This window comes from Rana temporaria, chromosome 5 (assembly GCF_905171775.1).
Source record: "Rana temporaria chromosome 5, aRanTem1.1, whole genome shotgun sequence".
In the NCBI taxonomy this organism is placed as follows: domain Eukaryota; kingdom Metazoa; phylum Chordata; class Amphibia; order Anura; family Ranidae; genus Rana; species Rana temporaria.
Genome location: NC_053493.1, coordinates 211630801 through 211650761, shown reverse-complemented (window position 1 = coordinate 211650761; position 19961 = coordinate 211630801). Strand labels below are relative to the sequence as shown.

Genomic DNA, 19961 nt, shown 5'->3' with positions numbered 1-19961 from the left:
CTGTATATGCTAACATCTTTGTAATAAACAAAGATGTATAGTAAATATTTCCCAAATACATATTTCATTACCAATGATCTGTCTAGACATGCTTGAACATTTTAAACAAATGGCTGAACTAAATATTCTGTAATGATATTTCCAGGACAGTGTGTTGCAAAATGTTTAGAAACAATCAAAAAACAACCACTGAAACCACAGTAATAAAACATCATTTTTACTTTCAATATATCTTCTTCTTAACAATATGGTACAAAAATAAATATTAGGACTAATGCTGTATACGTATTATGCAGCTATGAAAGGTGCCAAGTGTACCACACCAAGATTTGCATTTCCTATTATGAGTCATACTGTATCTTGCGTATTCCCTTACAAACATTAATGCAAATAAGACTGAATGAAACCTGCATGTTAAGGGATTGCTTTTTCACCTGGACTGATATATATTATGAAGGAACATTACCCCCTCCATCCCCAAATTGTATATTGCTGTGTGCAATTTATACATATTGTCATAGTATTCAGTATGCTTACATTTTTTTATTTATCTTACGTACCTTTACGTTTTTTTTTTTTTTTTTTTTTACATCTCTTTGCAGAACATGCAAAAAGCAGGGGTTGGCAAACTTGTAAAGGTGGAGATCTTATTCTATTGCTCGGTGGTCCAATTCTGATTCTCCCGTGCCCACGGTAAGCATGGGCATCCTAACAGGTCTGCACATACAAAGCCACATAAGCAAAAACTGCAATGCACTGTGGTTTTCCTTCCTTGAAACACTTTTGGAAGGACCTGACCAATGCAGACCGGAAACATCCCACAATTGCTTCGGTTTTGGTGTTGCTCTGACCCAGTCATCTAGCCATTAGAATTTGGTCCTCGTCAAAGTTGCCTTCAACACATCAACTTCAGGGACAACATGTGGAATAGTACACCGATATCTTTAGGACTGGTGGAAGGGTACGGACAAGGGGGGGCTAAATGTGTATTCCTAAAGACTTTGATGGCAGATCAAAGTGGTAGGGTAGCATATGGAAGGAATGTATGCAGACATACTGCATACACTACTTTAGTTTGCGTGGTATTTATTCAGTACTAGAAATGCCTTGAGCATTAGGGCTTTTTGTGTAAAATTAGAGATCAAAGAGGAACTTCACCACCCGTGTTAACTTTGTTTCTCTCCCCTTTTATCTGGTTTCCTGGGTTATCCTCAAACCACATACACAGCCATACTGTTCTACTGTAATCCACCGCCCCACACCAGATCCCACACAGCTATTTTCTTTGCTTACGTTATTAGGAGGCAGCTGTCTCTTTTAGGTTTACTGCAGCTGGCCCTCTGATGTATTTTCCCCCATATGTCTGATATGATAGAAGGAAAGGTGTAATGTTCTTCAATGTTTTGGGCATTCAAGTTTAAGTGTCATAAGTGTCTGGGACAGGGTAAAGACTAAGGCCCCGTACACACGACCGAGTTTCTCGGCAGAATTCAGCCAGAAACTCGGTTCAGAGCTGAATTCTGCCGAGAAACCCGGCCGTGTGTACACTTTCGGCCGAGGAAGCCGACGAGGACCTCGGCGAGGAAATAGAGAACATGTTCTCTATTTCCTCGTTGTTCAATGGCAAAAGTCGGCCTGCCGAGTTCCTCGGCGGCTTCCACACTGAACTCGACGAGGAACTCGATGTGTTTGGCACGTCGAGTTCCTCGGTCGTGTGTATGGGGCCTCAGGGCTCTTTCACACGGGCGGCCCGTTCAGGTCCGCCTGACAGTTTTTTAGGCGGACCTGAACGGGCGCTCCGTGCTCCTCTATAGAGCCACGGATGTCAGTGGTGACATGCCCGCTGACATCCGACCTGCTCCGATCCGCCAAAGTGTGACCGAGGAAAAACCTACTTTTCCATCCGTCTGGCGGATCGGATGAACACAGACAGACGGTCCGTGTTCATCCAATCCCCCCCATAGGGGAGAGCGGAGAAAAGACAGAGCGGTCCCTGCACAGTGTGCGGGGACCGCCCTGTCATCCGTCGGCTCAGCGGGGATCAGCGGAGAGATCCCGCTGAGCAAGGGGCCTAACGTGAAAGGGGCCTAACGTGATATTAAACCCCTTTCACACTGGAGCCCCCCATGCATTCTTTTCGGCCGCTAGCGAGGCGCCTTTAACCCCTAAAGAGGGGTTAAAATCTCCCGTGTTGCGGCGCTTTAGAAGCGCTTTTCAGGTGCTTCGGAAGTGCTGCTTATTAATTACAATGGGCGGGGGTGTTTTAGGAGCACTGTATACAGCGCTCCCAAACCACCCCAAAAATGCTGCTTTCAGGACTTTTTCTAACGTCCCGCAAGCGCAACGCCGGGGTGTAAAAGCACCCATTGCAATGAATGGGAGGCAGTTTTCAGATGCTATTTCTAGGGCTAAAATGCCAGAAAACTGCCTCAGTGTGAAGGGAATCTAAGTTTTTTAAAGCACTTTCAGTAGCTGATGTAATCTACTAGGGCCCTTTCACACTTAACAGTTTTTCTTCTGTTTGTGCCTTACAAAAAGCAAAAGAAAAAAGCGTAATCGTTTAATCCCATGGAACTTTTTTTGGTTGAGAAAAAAAAAAAACGCACTTCCCCATTGAAATGAATGAAAAACACATCAAAATCATAGATGTAGTTGCGTTTATATCACATGACCTTTTTTTCCACAGGTACAGGCTGATGTCAGGCAACCAGAAAATGCACTGAAAACAAGGCAAAAATGCACATGCACCACGTTTTTGCAACAGAGCAGTGTGAAAGCAGCCTTAGGTTAGGTCCACACATGTCCGGCTGTGGTTTGCAGTCTGGAGCAGTTTTGTTCACCAGTTCAGGTGCATATTTTTACTTGAATCACTTGAACCAGACCCAAAATTGCACAGGACTCTTTTAAAAAATAGACGGCATCTGTCACGGTAATGTGTGAAATGGCTCCATTGAAATCCGGGTCTGATTAACATGTTATGCGAATTGGATGTGGTTCAAAATGCATCCAATTTGCATAAATAGTATGTGAACCAAGCGTTACTGAGTATGAAGATTCTTTATTATTTAATCCTTGCCTGTGTGCCTGTTTAAAGTAGGAAAAAAAAATTGCACAGCGACTGCAGCACCGGGAACAGTTTCCTAAAAATGAGGTGAACATGTAGCATGTTCCCAAGGGTGAACTTAGCCTTTAAAGCTTTCCTGTGAAGACTGGAATTTCAGGGAAACAGTACTAAAAGAGCAGGAGCCAGCAGCAATTGTAAGCGTTTGGATAAGAATTTCAGTAGCAGTTTTCTTGGGAATGTGCTCAGTTGTGTTAAAAATGCTGAGGGTTTTAAAGTAATACTAAAGTCTAGTTTTGCATAGAGCAGCCTGGATCCTCCTCTTCTCGAGTCCCTCTTCGGCTCTCCTGGCCCCTCCCCCCTGACGAGTGCCCCCACAGCAAGCAGCTTGCTATGGGGGTACCCGAGCTCAGCCGCAGCTCTGTGTGTCCATTCAGACATGGAGAGCAGGCTAGGCCCCGCCCCCTCTCCTTATTGGCTGACTGATTTTGATTGACAGCAGCGGGAGCCAATAGCGCTCTGCTGCTGTTTCAGCCAATGAGGAGGAGAGTCTCAGGCAGCCGAATCTCTCCTGCAACATCGCTGGATAGAGAGGGACCTCAGGTAAGTATTAGGGGGGCTGCTACACACAGAAGGTTTTTTATCTTAATGCATAGAATGCATTAAGATAAAAAAAACTTTTGCCTTTACAATCACTTGCAGTTAGGAAGAGTGGTACAGAATATCTAGAGCTGTACGATGAATCGTTAAAGAACCGAGATGGCGATTCAACTCGCCTCACAATCTTAAAATTATTTTTTGCTGATTTTATGTAATAATTGCAGAGAGTTCTCTGCTCACTTCTAACAGCTGACAAAAATAAAATAAATTCCAGGCAGCCTTCCAAGTTTTATCACAACATGCAGGCAGAGATAGAGAATCACTGTATCTTTTGTTCTTTTAGCTCAAATGAATGAACTTCAGTCTGTAAATGAGGTCAGTTTAACCAGTTTAACCAAGACTAAAGCTTTTTCTGACACTTGTTGCTTACAAGCTAAAATCAGTATTTTCTCTCCTACATGTAAAAATCTTATTTTTTTTGCTAGAAAATTACATAGAACCCCCAAACATTATATATATATTTTTTAGCAGAGACCCTAGGCAGTCATTGCAACTTTTGATCTCGCACAGTATTTGTATTTTTCAAAAGCTTTCATGCTTTAAAAGAAAAAAAAAACAGTAAAGTTTGCCCAATTTTTTGGCATAATGTGAAAGATGAAGTTACGCCGAGTAAATAGAAACCCAACATGTCAAAATTGTTCTAGAATGGCGCCAAACCTCTGTACTTAAAAATCCCTATAGGCGAGGCTTAAATTTTTTTTTTACATGTTTTGAGTTACAGAGGAGGTCTAGGGCTAGAATTACTGCTCTCACTCTAACGTTAGCGGCGACACCTCACATGTGTGGTTTGAACACCGTTTTCATATGTGGGAGGGACTTATTTCATATGTGGGCGGGGCTTATGTATGCGTTCGCACACGGGCCAGGGATGCTTTTTTCTTATTTTTTTTTTAATACTTAAAAAAATTTAGTTTGACACTTTCAAAAAATAAAATAATATTTTTGATCACTTTTATTCCTATTACAAGGAATGTAAACATCCGTTGTAATAGGAATATGGCATGATCGGTCCTCTTTACCATGAGATGTGGGGTCAATACCTCTAGGCTGGGAAGCCTGAAATCAAACAAAAATCAAATAAAAAAAATTAAAAGATCTTGGCTTCCCAGCTGAGGTGGCGCCGTTTGTTTGAATGCAGAGGCCGGATGTGACGTCATAACATCGTGCCCGACCTCCGAACGATCATAGAGAGACTCTGGCGACCATCTGGTAAACATCCGGGGGCGGCAGATCCTGTCTCCGACTCAACGATCGCGGTGAGTCGGTAAAAGCACCAGAGGGCGGCAGGAGGGGGGGGACGTCCCCTCTCACCGCCTGTAAGAACGATCAAGCGGCTGACCAGCTGCTATGATCATTCTTATGGTGTAAGGAATCGCCGACTGAAAAAGACGATATCTGAATGATACCTGTAGCTGCAGGCATCATTCAGATATACCCACATAAAGCCCAGGACATCACATGACAGCCAGCCGTCGGCAAGTGGTTAAAAAACGAAACAGTAAAGTTAGCCCAACTTTTTTGTATACTGTGAAAGATGGTGTTACGCCACGAGAATCGTGATCTTTATTCTAAGCAAAAAAATAAAATTCTCATTTTAGCCAGAATCGTGCAGCTCTAAGTATATCTAAAAAAAAAAAAAAAACATTATGTATAGCGTAGGAAATATCATAAAACCACCGTAAACACATTTTACAGGAGTCAGGGCCGTGGCACAGAGCTCTGAACAGATGACACTGTCTGTTTAGAATTCAGTCCGCATGCACTGATGATGTCATTGGCTGCTACTAAAGTAAATATCTTCTAAACGGTGCAGGAGACATTTACTGTTTGTACAAGTACGCCTAATAATAGGCGTACCTGTAGGTATAAATGAAAATCTACCTTTACTACTGCTTTAAGAATACAGAACTGAAAAGTCAGAGGGAAAGAATTCTTAGCCATCATACTTGTTCCAGGTCAGGGATTTAGAAAGTACTGTGGCTCAGCATAGCAGTCAAGGAACTAGTATTTTCAGAAGAAAAGGTCAGCAACGAACTTACACATGCATTTAATACAGTGGTTCTCAACCTGGGGGGTCGGGACCCTCTCGGGGATCAAATGACGATATGCCAGGGGTCACTGAATCCTGAGCTGTTCCTGAAGCCTGCATCGCTCTCCTATCCTTTTTGCAGTCGCCCAGCAGGGCTGTCCCTGGAGCCTGCGGCCTCCCACTCAGCCTCTTCACAGCCACCCACTTAGTTCACGGCATGGCTGGGGGGCAGAGACTAGAAGTCAGCTGACTGGTAAAGATAATGAAGTGGGAGGGGCTGGAGGAGACCCTATCTCCTGATTTCGGCATAGGTGTCACTGCGGCGAGACACCACAAAGTCAGAGACACAGTGAGTAACACTACCTGTGATTATAGTTGCCATAAAACAACAAGAAAGACGGCTAGAGAGTGATGGGGAAAAAGAAATAAAGGTTAGGATAGAGAGATAAAAGGGAAAGAAGGGAGAACAAAGAGAAAGAGTGGTACATCCTAAAACGTAGCATAATGGGATTTATTACTGTACGAGTGGAAGGGACTCAGGGAGCGCTAAACTTCCGTGGGTTAGGGGCACAAATTACTTGTCTTGCCTTGGGTGCTGACAACCCATGCTATGAAATAATTTTACTGTTAGGGGTCCCCGCAACTTGGGAAATGTTATCAAGGGGTCACGGCACTAGAAGGTTGAGAACCACTGATTTAATATAAAGCTGTATTCAGGGGAATAACAATTATTTATTTTTACATTCCCCCCGAACATACTTTCAGTAAAAGTCTTAAATGAACCACTTGACGACCAGCTCCTGTACATATACGGCAGCAAGTTGGCTCTCCTGTGCAAATCGCTGTATACAGGTATGTACTTTAGGAGCCAAAGTGCGTGTCCGGCAGGCGCGATCGCTGGCGGCCACCCACGATTGCAGGCACGAGATCCAGAAGGGGGATTTGTGTGAGTAAACACACAAGTCTTCGTTCTGACAGGAGAGTAGAGATAGATCTGCTGTTTGCAGTAATTATGAACTGCGATATGTATCCTCCCCCAGTCTGTCCCATCCCCCCACAGTTAGAAAGACTAAACACATTTAACTCCTTGATCGCCCTCTAGTGTTAACCCCTACCCTGCCAGTTACATTTACACAGTAATCAGTGCATTTTTATAGCACTGATCGCTGTATAAATGTCAATGTTCCCAAAAATATGTCAAAATTCCCGATCTGTCCACCGCAATGTCGCAGTCTCGCCATTACTGGTAAAAAATAAATACATTTAAAAAATGCCATAAATCTATCCCCTATTTTGTAGATCAATCAATAAATGCGTATTGGGATTTTTTTACCAAAAATATGTAGAATACATATTGGCCTAAACTGATGAAGAAGTTTGATTTTTAAAATGTTTTTTTTTTTTTTAGGATATTTATTATAGCAAAAAATCTTTTTTTTTTTTTTCAAACATTTTGATCAAATACCACCAGAAGAAAGCTCTATTTATGGGGGAAAAAATTATGTCAATTTTGTTTGGGTACAACATCCCAGGACTGCGCAATTTTCAGTTAAATCGACGAAGTGCTGTATTGCAAAAAATGGCCTGGTCATTATGGGGGCAAATCCTTCCAGGGCTTAAGTGGTTAAAGCAGAACTTTGTCTTGTCTGCCTCCTGCCCCCATTTAAGTTTTTGGCATTTTTTTTTTTTTTTTGGGGGGAGCAGGTACCTTGTTTTGACAGTTACCCTACCCCACTTCCAGTCAGATCCCCGCGACGATCCGAGTGGAAGTTTGGCCCTCACCCCCTCCCCCCGTAGCCTTCTGAGACACATCACAGCTGCGAGAACCATTCACGAACGGAAGCGTAGTTCACGCATGCGCAGTGGGAAACCACAAGCAGTCACAGCCAGCTTTCAAAAGTAAACATGCCAGCACAGGGGACCAGAAAAGTTGTCTCAGGTGAGGACCAGGCTGGATCCCTGGACAGGTAAGTGTCCTATTACTAAAAGTCAGCAGCTACAGTACTTAAATGGTTTGTTTCTAGAGCGAAGAACTGTTTTAAATCTCAAGAACAGAAGATGTAGAGGTGAGCTGTGGACAGGTGATAGCTACGGCTGGGGGAAGGGGGGCAGAGGTGAATGGGGGGGAGGGGTGAAAAGCTGAGTTGTAGACAAGGGAAGTACAGGCAAGTGAGTAAGAGGGATGCAGAAATGAGATGTACACATGAGGGTGCAAAGGAGACCTGTAAACTGGAAGGCACATAGTTTAACTCAGGCATGTCCAAAGTCCGGCCCGGGGCCAATTGCGGCCCACGTTTCGGTTTAATGTGGCCCCACTGGTAATTTGGATATATATCTCTTTTGTAGCCCCCAACGAATCCCTGAGCGCCGCACATTCAGAGGCTGCATTCATGGCAATAGTGAGGCTGCATTCATGGCAATGGTAAGGCTGCATTTATGGCAATGGTGAGGCTGCATTCATGGCAATGGTGAGGCTGCATTCATGGCAATGGTGAGGCTGCATTCATGGCAATGGTGAGGCTGCATTCATGGCAATGGTGAGGCAGCATTCATGGCAATGGTAAGGCTGCATTCATGGCAATGGTAAGGCTGCATTCATGGCAATGGTAAGGCTGCATGCCTGGCAATGGTGAGGCTGCATTCAGAGGCTGCATTCATGGCAATGGTGAGGCTGCATTCATGGCAATGGTGAGGCTGCAGATGGGCACTGCTTAGGCTGCATTGATGGGCACTTATTTTGCTTTACAGTTCTTTATTTAAAATTATTATTTTTTTCCTGAAATTTCCCTGAAGGTGAGTGTTATAAGCCTGTGCTTGTTATACGCCGAAAAATACGGTATATCCAAATAAAATGCCAAAGCTCATCCTTAGACTCTTCAACACACACAGCCACAAAGGCAAGAGAATTCTTGTTGGGCAGTGTATTAGTTAATTTGCATTTAATTTTAATGGTTCAAAGAATGTCAGGCAAAATGGTCGGCCCTCGCGCATGTTTACTTCATCAAATCCGGCCCTCTTTGAAAAAAGTTTGGACACCCCTGGTTTAACTGTAAACAAGAAGAGGGGGGTTCAGAAGTAAGCTATAGCTGAGGAAAGGGGAGAGAGGCTTTGAATGAGGATTGCAGAGGTGAGCTGTATACAGTTGGTGCATTGTTGCATTGCTGTGCAGTACGGGTGCTAAGGAAGAGATGTGGATCAAGTGTAGAGGTGGGTTATGGATCAATTGTAGAGGTGGGCTGTGCACGAGACAGAGGTGAGAGGTGCACGGGAGGGCCAGAGGTTAGATGTGCACAGGGGGGAAAGGTTAGCTCTGCACAGAGGGGGGGGGGGGCAGAGGTGAGCTCTGCACGGGGGGGGGGGGGCAGAGGTGAGCTCTGCACAGAGGGGGGGGCAGAGGTGAGCTCTGCGCTGAGGGGGGGGGGGCAGAGGTGAGCTCTGCACAGAGGGGGGCAAAGGTGAGCTGTGGACAGGGGGTGCAGAGATGAGCTGTGGACAGGGGGTGCCAGTGCAAAGCTCCTCAGCCATGCATCTGTCAGTGTGATGGGCACAGTGGTCGGGGAGGGGGGGATGGGACACCCCTTCCTCAGTGCAGACACAAACAGATTTATATACTTTACCTATCTGCAAGCACTGACATCCTTTATGAATTCCTCTGCATGTAATGGATGAGTTTTCGTTTTAAAAAAATAATTGTGCTGAGGGTTATTCTGTGGATATAAGGACTGTGGCATATGTGTGCTGTGTATACAGTAAGTAGACTCAGGTTCTATTTGCTATGCCCCTATAAGCCCCCTTCCATTGTTAATGCAGTGTGGCCACACCCACTGCTCATTGTAGTGTGATGCGCACACTGTGTGATTGTTCTTCTTCGCAACCCAGCAACACCCCAGTCCCATTACATCACTGCGCACTTCCGAGTTCACATGAAACCTGATTGGCAGACCTGGAGCCAAGCAGTAATGCTAAGACATGTACATTGGCAGCTAGGAGTGCCCTGGTCATCAGATTATCCTGTCCTGGCACAGGCTCATTCATATAATAGCAGAGGGCTGTATGCCATAGGAAAAAACAAGCATACCCAGGAGTCACAGGTGTTTGAGCAGTCATCTGTAGAAATCATTGACAGGCTCCAGATGTATGCTGGTAACAGCATGCCTGAGCATTTACATGTGTACAGGGAGACATAAACGGCCCTGTCCACATCCAGGGGCACACATCTGTCTACTGGTGTGTACACAGCAGCCGGTCCGCGATTTGAACAGGCTGTACACAAGCACCTGTCACTCCTGAAAAAAGAGAGAAAATACTGCGCTCCCTAATGGTGACTAAACACAATACAATTGAGTGAAATAATAAAAACGCATCTAACCCAGCAGTAAATGCAATATTGTAAACTAAAGCAGCAGTGAAAAATTGTGTGACAACACAAATAATTATGCAGGAGAAAATTTGGAAAAACTGCGCTATAAACCAACATGTAAATAAACAGTGGAAAATGTCTTAAAATCAGGGCCGCTCCGCCCTATAGGCTAACTATGCAAGCAGCTTAGGACCCCGCAAAGCTGCAGAGGGCCCCCCAAATTACTAGAGGCCCCGCCTAGAGGCACCTGGTGAGAAGTCATTTTTGGCCCCTCACCCCGCTTCTCAACTCGCTGGCTGCATGGGAGAAGAGGTAAGAAGCCAGCACCCCCCGCTTCTTACTTTAATGTAAGATGTCATTTTCGACAGCAGAACACCCCCTCCCCCGGTTCTCAACTTTAATGTGACATGTCATTTTGCTTAGGGCCCCAGGGAGGTCAGGATCGGCACTGCTTAAAATACAAACAACATAAATACCACATTCGGTGCATTAATGTTAATGTAACCCATGTGATTATATATTAAATAATGTAAGAGTCCAATTGCCAACAGATAAATGGCAGCAAAAAAGAGAAAAAAAATCTTAAAGTGTCACTAAAGGAAAAACATTTTTTGGCTGAAATTACTGTTTACAGGGTATAGAGACATACAAGTTAACTGATTCCTTTTAAAAATGATTAAAAATAGATTCAATTCAATCATATAATGTGCCTACAGTTTCACTTTTGTTTTTAAACTGGTTTCATGTTTCTGTGAAGTAAAGAGACCCACAGAACAAAAACAAACAAATCCAGGGCAGTGTTTTGTCTTTAAAATGAATCTGATTGGTTCTGTTAAGTTTTGGACACACAGTAATGACAGCTCAGACCATCGTGAAAAGCTCCCAGTACTGTGGTTATAAGGAAACAGGCAACCAGGAAGTATGGAGATCAGAGCAGTTTTACAGCAACATCAAAGCAAAAACGAGCAATGAGGACATGAAACCAGTACTGCAGTAAGGTAAAGGAAGCTATTTAGCTAAAAAAAAAAATTCCTTTAGTGATCCTTTAACCACTTAAAGGAACACTAAAGGCACAATTTTTTTTTTTTTTTAAATAACAAACATGTTATACTTACCTCCACTGTGCAGATCGTTTTGCACAGAGTGACCCGGATCCGTGTCTTCTGGGGTCCCTCGGCGGCTGTCTCGGCTCCTCCTCGCAAAAGCTTTCTACCTTCATGCGAGCGAGCTCGCATGGTGGAAAGCTTTTGCAAGCGCGCTCCCGTGATACAGCAGCGGCCATCACTGTATCATTCAGCCCCGGCACGCCGCGTCATCCGCTGTGATTGACAGCAGCGCCAGCCAGTGGCTGCGCTGCTATCAATCCGCCCAGCCTAGCCAATCAACGGTCAGGCTGGGAACCAAACAAGATGACAAGCACGCGCCCGGGACTTTCGAACGGTGAGGTAAGTAAAACGTGGGCTCGGGGGGGGGGGGGCGGTGCTGTCAGATGTTTTTTTACCTTAATGCATAGGATGGTAAAAAAACTTTTACCTTTACAACCCCTTGAAGGACCGCCCACTGTATATATACGTCCACAGAATGGCACGGCTGGGCAGATGGACGTACCGACACGTCCTGTACATCTACCCAGCCGTGGGTCGCGGGCACGCACCCGCGACCCGCTCCGAAGCTCCGGGACCCGTGATCGGTCTCCGGGAACTGAAGAACGGGGAGAGCCGCGTGTAAACACGGCTTCCCCGTGCTTCACTGTGGCGGCTGCATCGATCGTGTCATCCCCTTTATAGAGAGACACAATCGATGACGTCACTCCTACAGCCACACCTCCCTACAGTTGTAAACACACACTAGGTGAAACATAACCCCTTCAGCGCCCCCTGTGGTTAACTCCCAAACTGCAACTGTCATTTCCACAATAAAGAATGCATTTTAAATGCATTTTTTTCTGTGAAAATGACAATGGTCCCAAAAATGTGTCAAAATTGTGCGAAGTGTCCGCCATAATGTCAAGAATAAAAATGCAATAAAACTATCCCCTATTTTGTAAACGCTATAAATTTTGCGCAAACCAACTGATAAACGCTTATTGTGATTTTTTTTACCAAAAATATGTAGAAGAATACGTATCGGCCTAAACTGAGGGAAAAAAATTTTTTTTTATATATTTTTGGGGGATATTTATTATAGCAAAAAGTAAAAAATGTTGATTTTTTTTCCAAATTGTCGGTCTATTTTTGTTTATAGCACAAAAAATAAAAACCGCAGAGGTGATCAAATACCACCAAAATAAAGCTCTATTTGTGGGAAAAAAAGGACGCTAATTTTGTTTGGGAGCCACGTTGCACGACCGCGCAATTGTCAGTTAAAACGACGCAGTCCCAAATCGCAAAAAGGGGCCTGGTCCTTTACCTGCATTTTGGTCCGGGGGTTAAGTGGTTAATATGTGTCAAGCAAAAATGATTCCACAATGCCAGAAATGTGAAGAAAGATCTAGGATGACACCAATACCACATGTGTCCCTTCACCAGAAGTACCTGCTTACCAGAACACAGTCTAGATAGGCCTGGAAAACACACTTTAATCCAGAATAGGTCGTACGCCAGGAAGATGGTCACAAGAAATCCGAAGCGAATCCAGATCAATCTCGTCAATAGCGACGGTTGGAGGGTTGATGGAAATGATCCGAACGAGTGGAAACGATCACCTCACTCACACTAGATATCTCGTACAGTACCGAGGGAAGAAATACTTGCATAGCATAATGTTGTATGCACAAGGTTTAATATGTAAAAAAGTCAGATATACTCACAAAGGTATCTGAATAAAATCGCATTTAAAAACAAACAGCTGGCCTGGCAAGCAGACACCCGTCCTATGGGCGAAGACGTCAGCGCGTCAACTTCCCGACGATCGTTTCATCTCACAAAGACGTCGTCACTCCTGGGTGCAGAGATACGCTTATTTTTTTTTTATGCATCATGACGCCGCTATGTCTGTATGAAGAATGTGCCCATATGCTTCTCTAGCAAATGATATAAACATGATCCAGCTTAACATTTTAATCCTAAACACAGGACTAAACCCAGGGCAAAACTAGAAGACAGAAAACAGCATAAACATTGATTCTTCACGGAGTCCAGGTCTCACAATAAGCTCAGTATCAGAAAGGGGAGTGAAACATCCTTAGGAAAGCATCTTAGGAGTGCCATGCATTACACACCAAGGTTGGCCATACACTAGACCAGTGATGGCGAACCTTGGCACCCCAGAAGTTTTGAAACTATCTTTCCTATGATGCTCCACTACACTGCACAGTCCACGGGCATCATGGGATATGTAGTTCCAAAACACATAGGGTGCCAAGGCTCACCATCACTACACTAGACAATCTGATTCTACATTCTCCTTTAAAGGAGTTGTAAAGGAAAAAAATTTTTTTGCCTAAAATTAATGTCTGCAAGGTAGACAGACAGAATAGTGTAATGATTCTGTTAAAAAACAAGTAAATACCTATTATATTCCTTCATCTATATCACCTCCAGCGTTTTAGTTTCTGTTCTCTCATTCACTTCCTGGTTTGCGGAGCTCGTTCATGTAAGAACTACATTTCCCAGTATGCATTGCGGCACGCGCAGTAATTCACACCTCCTTGAAGTCTCTAACACATAGAGAGAAACTCAGATCTAGCACACGCACAGATGTAGTTGCCAGGAGGGGGTGAGCACGTCACTGACCACCGCAGTAAAGCCTCCCTTCACGGTGGTGAGTAACAATCAGACAAGCAGGAAGTGAACAGAACAGAGAAGAAATAGAGCAACTTCTGAGCAAAAACAAACAATGAGGAAGTGAAAAGAGGAAAGTCTGCCGGTAAAGGATGCTTGTTATGAAAAAAAAAAATCCTTTACAACCCCTTTAAGCTGGTAATTTACAATTTTCTTATTCAATTTCAACTACTGTATTTATCGGGGTATTTCGCGCCCCGGCGTATAACCAGCACCCCAAGCTTAGCAAGGTAAAAAGGGAAAAAAATGAAAACTTACATTTTTGCCCTGCGTCCATCGGTGGCCTTGTCTGGCGTCCGTCTTCGGCCTTGTGGGTGTCCGTCTGCGGCTTCCTTGCGCGGGGTCCGTCTGCGGCCTCCATCCAGGTGTCCGTCTCGTCCAGCGTGTCCGTCTGCGGCCTCCATCCAGGTGTCCATCTCGTCCAGCGTGTCCGTCTGCGGCCTCCATCCAGGTGAGCGTCTCCGGTGTCCGGTGTTCGTTTTTCGATTTTGGCGCGAGCCGAGAGGAGCCGGATTTCCTGTGTGTTCGGCTCCTCACGGCTTGTCTCGGCTCCTCTCGCGTTGCTGCGGGCGGAGCCGAGCATGGCCGAGCCTCGGACAATGTCGGAGACAGCGGGGATCGGCGTATATCGCGCACCCACGATTTCCCCACGATTTTAAGGGGGAAAAAGTGCGCGGTATACGCCGATAAATACGGTATATAGTGCAAGGGCCTGTGAATAAATACAATTTGAAAGTGTTTAGGTTTGACCTCATATTATATGGTTTGGTAAATCTAAATGAAAATTATACAAGAAAATTGTATAATGTAGGGCCACCCTTAGACTACCAGTAAAGCCCAGCTCAGGCAAAATTTAAAACCCAAACTGTAAGGCCCCTTTCACACGGGAGGATCCGTTTTCAGACATCCGCTTGCTCAGCAAGGATCGATTCGTTGATCCCTGTAGACCTCCCAGATGACTAGTCCAGCCAGATCTCCGCTTTCCTCAATGGGGGGGAATCGGATAAAAACCGACCATCTGTCCGTTTTCATCCGATCCACCAGACAGATGGAAAATCGGGTTTCCAATCCATCCATCTGGATTTAGCGGAGTAGGTCGGATCGGGTGGATTGGCTGTCAGCGGAAATGTCACCACTGACATCCGTCGATCCATAGAGTTGTTTGGAGCGTCTGTTCAGGTCCTCCTGAAAAAACTGAACAGTCTGCATGGGTGAAAGGGGCCTTAGGGTTAATTGTCTGTTTAGTCTAGAAAAGATGAGAAGCACTTTTACTTAGCTGATCCCCGCTCCATGCTCTGGCTGTGCCTCAGCATCCTCATATCCAATGCTAGACTATAGACCCTACATCAGTCTTGATGATGTCAGACCCTAGACTGCCGAAGCATAGGTGAGAAGTCACTGTGGGGATCAGTCTAGCAGCACAGAGGAGCAGAGAATTGGGTAAATCTTATTTTTAATGTCCCATAGACCCAAGTCAGTAATTGACTCTTGCAGTGTCGGTGCAGCTCTAACTTTTTATCTGCCTGGAGTTTGACTTTAAAGCGGAGCTCCACCCTAAAGTGGAACTTCCACTCATCGGACCCCCCCCCCCCCTCCGGTGTCACATTTGACACCTTTTAGGGGGGAGGGGTGCAGATATTTGCACCCACTTCCGGCCACACAGTCTGCGGGTAGACTGCGGGCAGGACGCCAGATCCCGCCCCCCGTCCCCCCCGTTGTGTTCTGGGAAACACACAGCTCCCAGAACACAGTGGGAACCAGTGAGCACGGCGCAGCACAACTCGTGCATGCACCGTAGGGAATTGGGCAGTGAGGATGGCGGTGGGGGCAGCAGAGTGCTGCTGATGTCGCTGGACTCCAGGACAGGTAAGTGTCCTAATATTAAAAGCCAGAAGCTGCAGTATTTGTAGCTGCTGGCTTTTAATATATTTTTTCGGCGGAGCTCCGATTTAACTTTGTAGTGCAATGGCCTGCCTGATTTTCTAGAAACAGAATAGATTGTTTAACCACTTGCTTACTGGGCACTTAAACCCCCCTCCTGCCCAGACCAATTTTTAGCTTTCAGCGCTCTCACTCTTTGAATGACAATTGCGCGGCCATACAACACTGTATGAAATTGTTATCATTTTTTTCCCACAAATAGAGCTTTCTTTTGGTGGTATTTGATCACCTCTGCGGTTGTTATTTTTTGTTAAGAAAAATAAAAAGTCAGAATAAAAAAAAAATACAAAACCATTTTATATTTTGTTATAAAATTTTGCAAACGGGTAATTTTTCTCCTTCATTGGTGTATGCTGATGAGGCTGCATTTATGGGCACTGATCGGCTGCACTGATGGACACCGATAAGGCTGCACTGGTGGGCACTGAGAGGTGGCACTGATGGGTGGCACTGAAGGGCATTGATAGGTGGCACTGGTGGGCACTGAGAATTGGCACTAATAGGTGGCACTGAATGGTGGCACTGATAGCTGGCAGTAATGGGCACTGATAGCTGGCAGTGATGGGCACTGATGGGTGGCAGTGATGGGCACTGATGGGTGGCAGTGATGGGCACTGATCAGCACTGGTAGGTGAGACTGATAGGCAGCACTGCTAGGTGGCACTGCACTGATGAAGCACTGATTGGCACCACTGGTGGGCATTGATAGGTGGCACTCGTAGGCATTGATAGGTGGAACTGTTTTGCACTGGTGGTCACTGTGGGCACTGCCAGGCGGTACTAATGGGCAATGATGAGGCAGATGTGCCTCTTCCACTGTTGACCGATGTCCCTTACACGAATGCCGGTAATCTGCTTTTTTTTCTCCTCACGCTGTCAGCATGAGGTGAAATAAGCAACGATTACCAAGCTTTGTTTACATCACGTGATCAGCTGTCATTGGCTGACAGCTGATTACGTGGTAAGGGGCTGGGACCGGCCCTTTACTCGGATCTGTGATCACCCGAGTCTCAGTGACTCGGTGATCACAGCGCGCGCTGCGTGCGCCCTGCTGACGGCGCGCAGGGAGCGTGCAAAGGGGAGGAAGTCTATTGACGGCCTCCCGGCAATTCAGGTCCGTGCTGTAGCCATCATTCGGCTATAGCACCGACGCCTAGTGGTTAAATGTGTTCTCATATTACATCGTTTTTGTCAGTCTAAAGAAGATTGCACAAAGATTGTACAATCACATTGCATAGTGTATAGCCAGCCTGACCAAAGCAATTTATTATGAGGAAAAACTTAAAGTGGTAGTAAACTTTAAGGCAAGGCAATGCCATAATTATGAAATAATTACCTTAGAACGAAGCCCTCCAGGTTTGTGCTGTCACCGCTGACAGGGTTTCCATCTTCACCCAGTCTTCCTTCCGGGTTCGCAGGCTCCAGCTGTCTGACTGGCCAAACCATGATGACTTCTGTGGATCACAGGAGTGCAGTTCATTCTGCACTCCTGTGACCCGTTTTCAGCAAACAGCGGGCTGAGGGCTGCTGTCCGCTGACATCACAGAGCCGGTCCTGCTTGGGCAAGATCATGACAATAGAGTCGGGATCCACCCACATGCCTGGACCGGCACCCGACGAACTGCTGAGAGCTCCATAGCCCAGTGCTTCAGTGAGCGAGGAATAGCAGAGAGTTGTGACAACCGATCCATCTGCAGTTTTCAATCGCTCGGTTATCAGTGTTATGCCTTGTACACACGATCGGATTTCCATTGGACAAAGCCGTGGAATTTTGTCTGAAGGGCTTTGGCCATGAACTTGTTCTGCATACAAACGGCAAAACTTTGTCGGCTAACAAGCAGAAACTACCTGTTTTTTCTGCTCTTTAGCGCCATCATTTGGGCAACTTCTGCTAATGTTGTGTTATGGTTGGCATTGCTTCTGAGCATGCGTGTTTGTACTTTGGATTTTTTCCCGACGGACTTGTGCCACCACAATTGGAAAATCCGACAAGACAAATTTGTTGTCGGAAAATTTTAAAGCATGCTATCCCACATTTGTTGTCCGAAAAGCCGACAACAATTGTCCGATAGAGTGTACAAACGGTCAGGTTATCCGACAAAACCCTGCCATCGCACAACTCCCATCGGATGATCCGATCGTGTGTACGAGGCATTTGAGGCGTCGGGGGACCGATGCTGCATCCACATAAATCTTTAAAAGACCAGACATAAAAATAAAACCATACATCTCCTTAAGCCCACGTTCACATTGGGCCGATTTGTCATGCGATTTGACATGTCAAATCGCATGCCACATTGGTGGCTATTGCCGGCGATTCACTGATTCCTGCACAACTTTTCGGCGACTTCAGGGGCGATTTCAATACACATCTGTGCAGGAAGCCGCACAGATGTCTCTGAAATCGCTTCCAAAGTCGGACTAACATGCGGATATGAAATCGTGTGAGGCTCAATCCCAAGTTACATGTACGTACAAGATAAACACAACGGCCGGATTCAAAAAGCCTGGCGTAAATTTGTGCGGGCGTAGCGTATCTCAGATACGCTACGCCGCCGTAACTTAGTGAGGCAGGTTCTGTATTCAGAAAGAACCTGCGCCCTAAGTTAAGGCGGCGTATCGTATGTGGTCCGGCGTAAGCCCGCGGAATTCAAATTATCCATGCAGTGGGCGTGTTGTATGGTAATGATGGCTGACCCCACGTAAATGAAGTTTTTGACTAACGGCGCATGCGCTGTCCGTGAACGTATCCCAGTGCGCATGCTCCAAATTACGCCGCAAATAGCTTTCGACGTGAACGTAACTTACTTACAGCCCTATTCGCGAACGACTTACGCAAACGACATAAAATTTGACGCTGGCCCGACGTCCATACTTAACATAGGATACACCTCATATAGCAGGGGTAACTTTACGCCGGAAAAAGCCTTACGTAAACGATGTAAAAAAATGCGCCGGGCGGATGTACGTTTCTGAATCGGCGTATCTACCTAATTTGCATATTCCTCACGTAAATCGACGGAAGCGCCACCTAGCGGCCAGCGTAAATATGCAACTAAGATACGACGGCGTAAGAGACTTACGCCAGTCGGATCTTAATAAAATTCCGGCGTATCTTGTTTTCTGAATACAGAAAAAACATACGCCGGAGCTTCCTAGAAGTTACGCGGCGTATCAATAGATACGCCAGCGTAACTTCTTTCTGAATCTGGCCCCAACGACTTTAAACGATCTGTTCAATTAGGATCAAATGAGACAAGCTCTTCTACTACATAGCTGATGGCAGATCTAAAAGAGATTGTACAATCAAACCGTATAGCGTATGACCAGCCTGACCAAAGCGAAGTACGATAAGGATAAAGCGAAGTAACCTTTTCAATTATTATCCAAGCAGGCAGGCTCTCCTACTACATATAGTTACATAGTTAGTGTAGGAGATTGACTAATCAGACTGTAGAGTGTATGGACACTAGCCCTGGTGCTCACCTGTAGAGGTGTGTGAGGGATGAGAGCTGAGCCGGCTCCGTCCTTCTATACACTGGCTCGGAGAAGGTGTCCCCGCTTCATAACGACGATGGTAGAGGTCAGGGTGATCCTGAGCAGAGCCAGCCATTCCTCAGTGATACTGAGCGCTCCTCACACAGAACTGTACTTCTATACAGCACGGACTGCTCGCCTACCCACTTCCTCCTCTACAACTAGTTAGTCTTCCCTCATTACATTCTCTTGTTTTGTTTTGGCACCCAATCGCATTGCTTTCTAGGGGTGGCTCATCTTCGGGAACGCCCCCCTCAGAGATGCCCAATTTTCACCAGAGATATGAACGTGCGCGCTGTGCCAGGAAGCCGGGGCTGTGCTGATTGGGAAGTGCACGTTCATTTCCCGCCACTACTGCCTGTTTACTTCATGTGTGGAGGTGCTGTGGGGTCTCAGTGTCACCTCACTCACTAATCCGGTGTATGTTCCTACAAAGGATGTGTATGTTCCCCTTCAGCTTTGGCAGTAGAAGAGGCAGCATTCCCCCTCTCTTATAAAGTACATTTAGACTACTTTAACGCTTGGCGGTTTTCATGCGCTTTAGCGCTAGAAATAACCTCTGCAAAGCGCCTGAAAACTGCCTCCCATCCA

General features: G+C 45.7%; 1 protein-coding gene across 1 annotated transcript in view; it reads right to left on the bottom strand.

The window, feature by feature from the left end:
• Positions 1-19619, bottom strand: part of OTULINL (OTU deubiquitinase with linear linkage specificity like) — a 71469-nt gene extending 51850 nt beyond the window's left edge. Inside the window, exon 1 of the mRNA XM_040353530.1 lies at positions 19320-19619. Coding sequence (XP_040209464.1) covers positions 19320-19446 — 127 coding nt within the window. The 5' untranslated portion in view covers positions 19447-19619. The remainder of the gene's footprint in view (positions 1-19319) is intronic.
• Between the last annotated feature and the right edge of the window lie 342 nt (positions 19620-19961).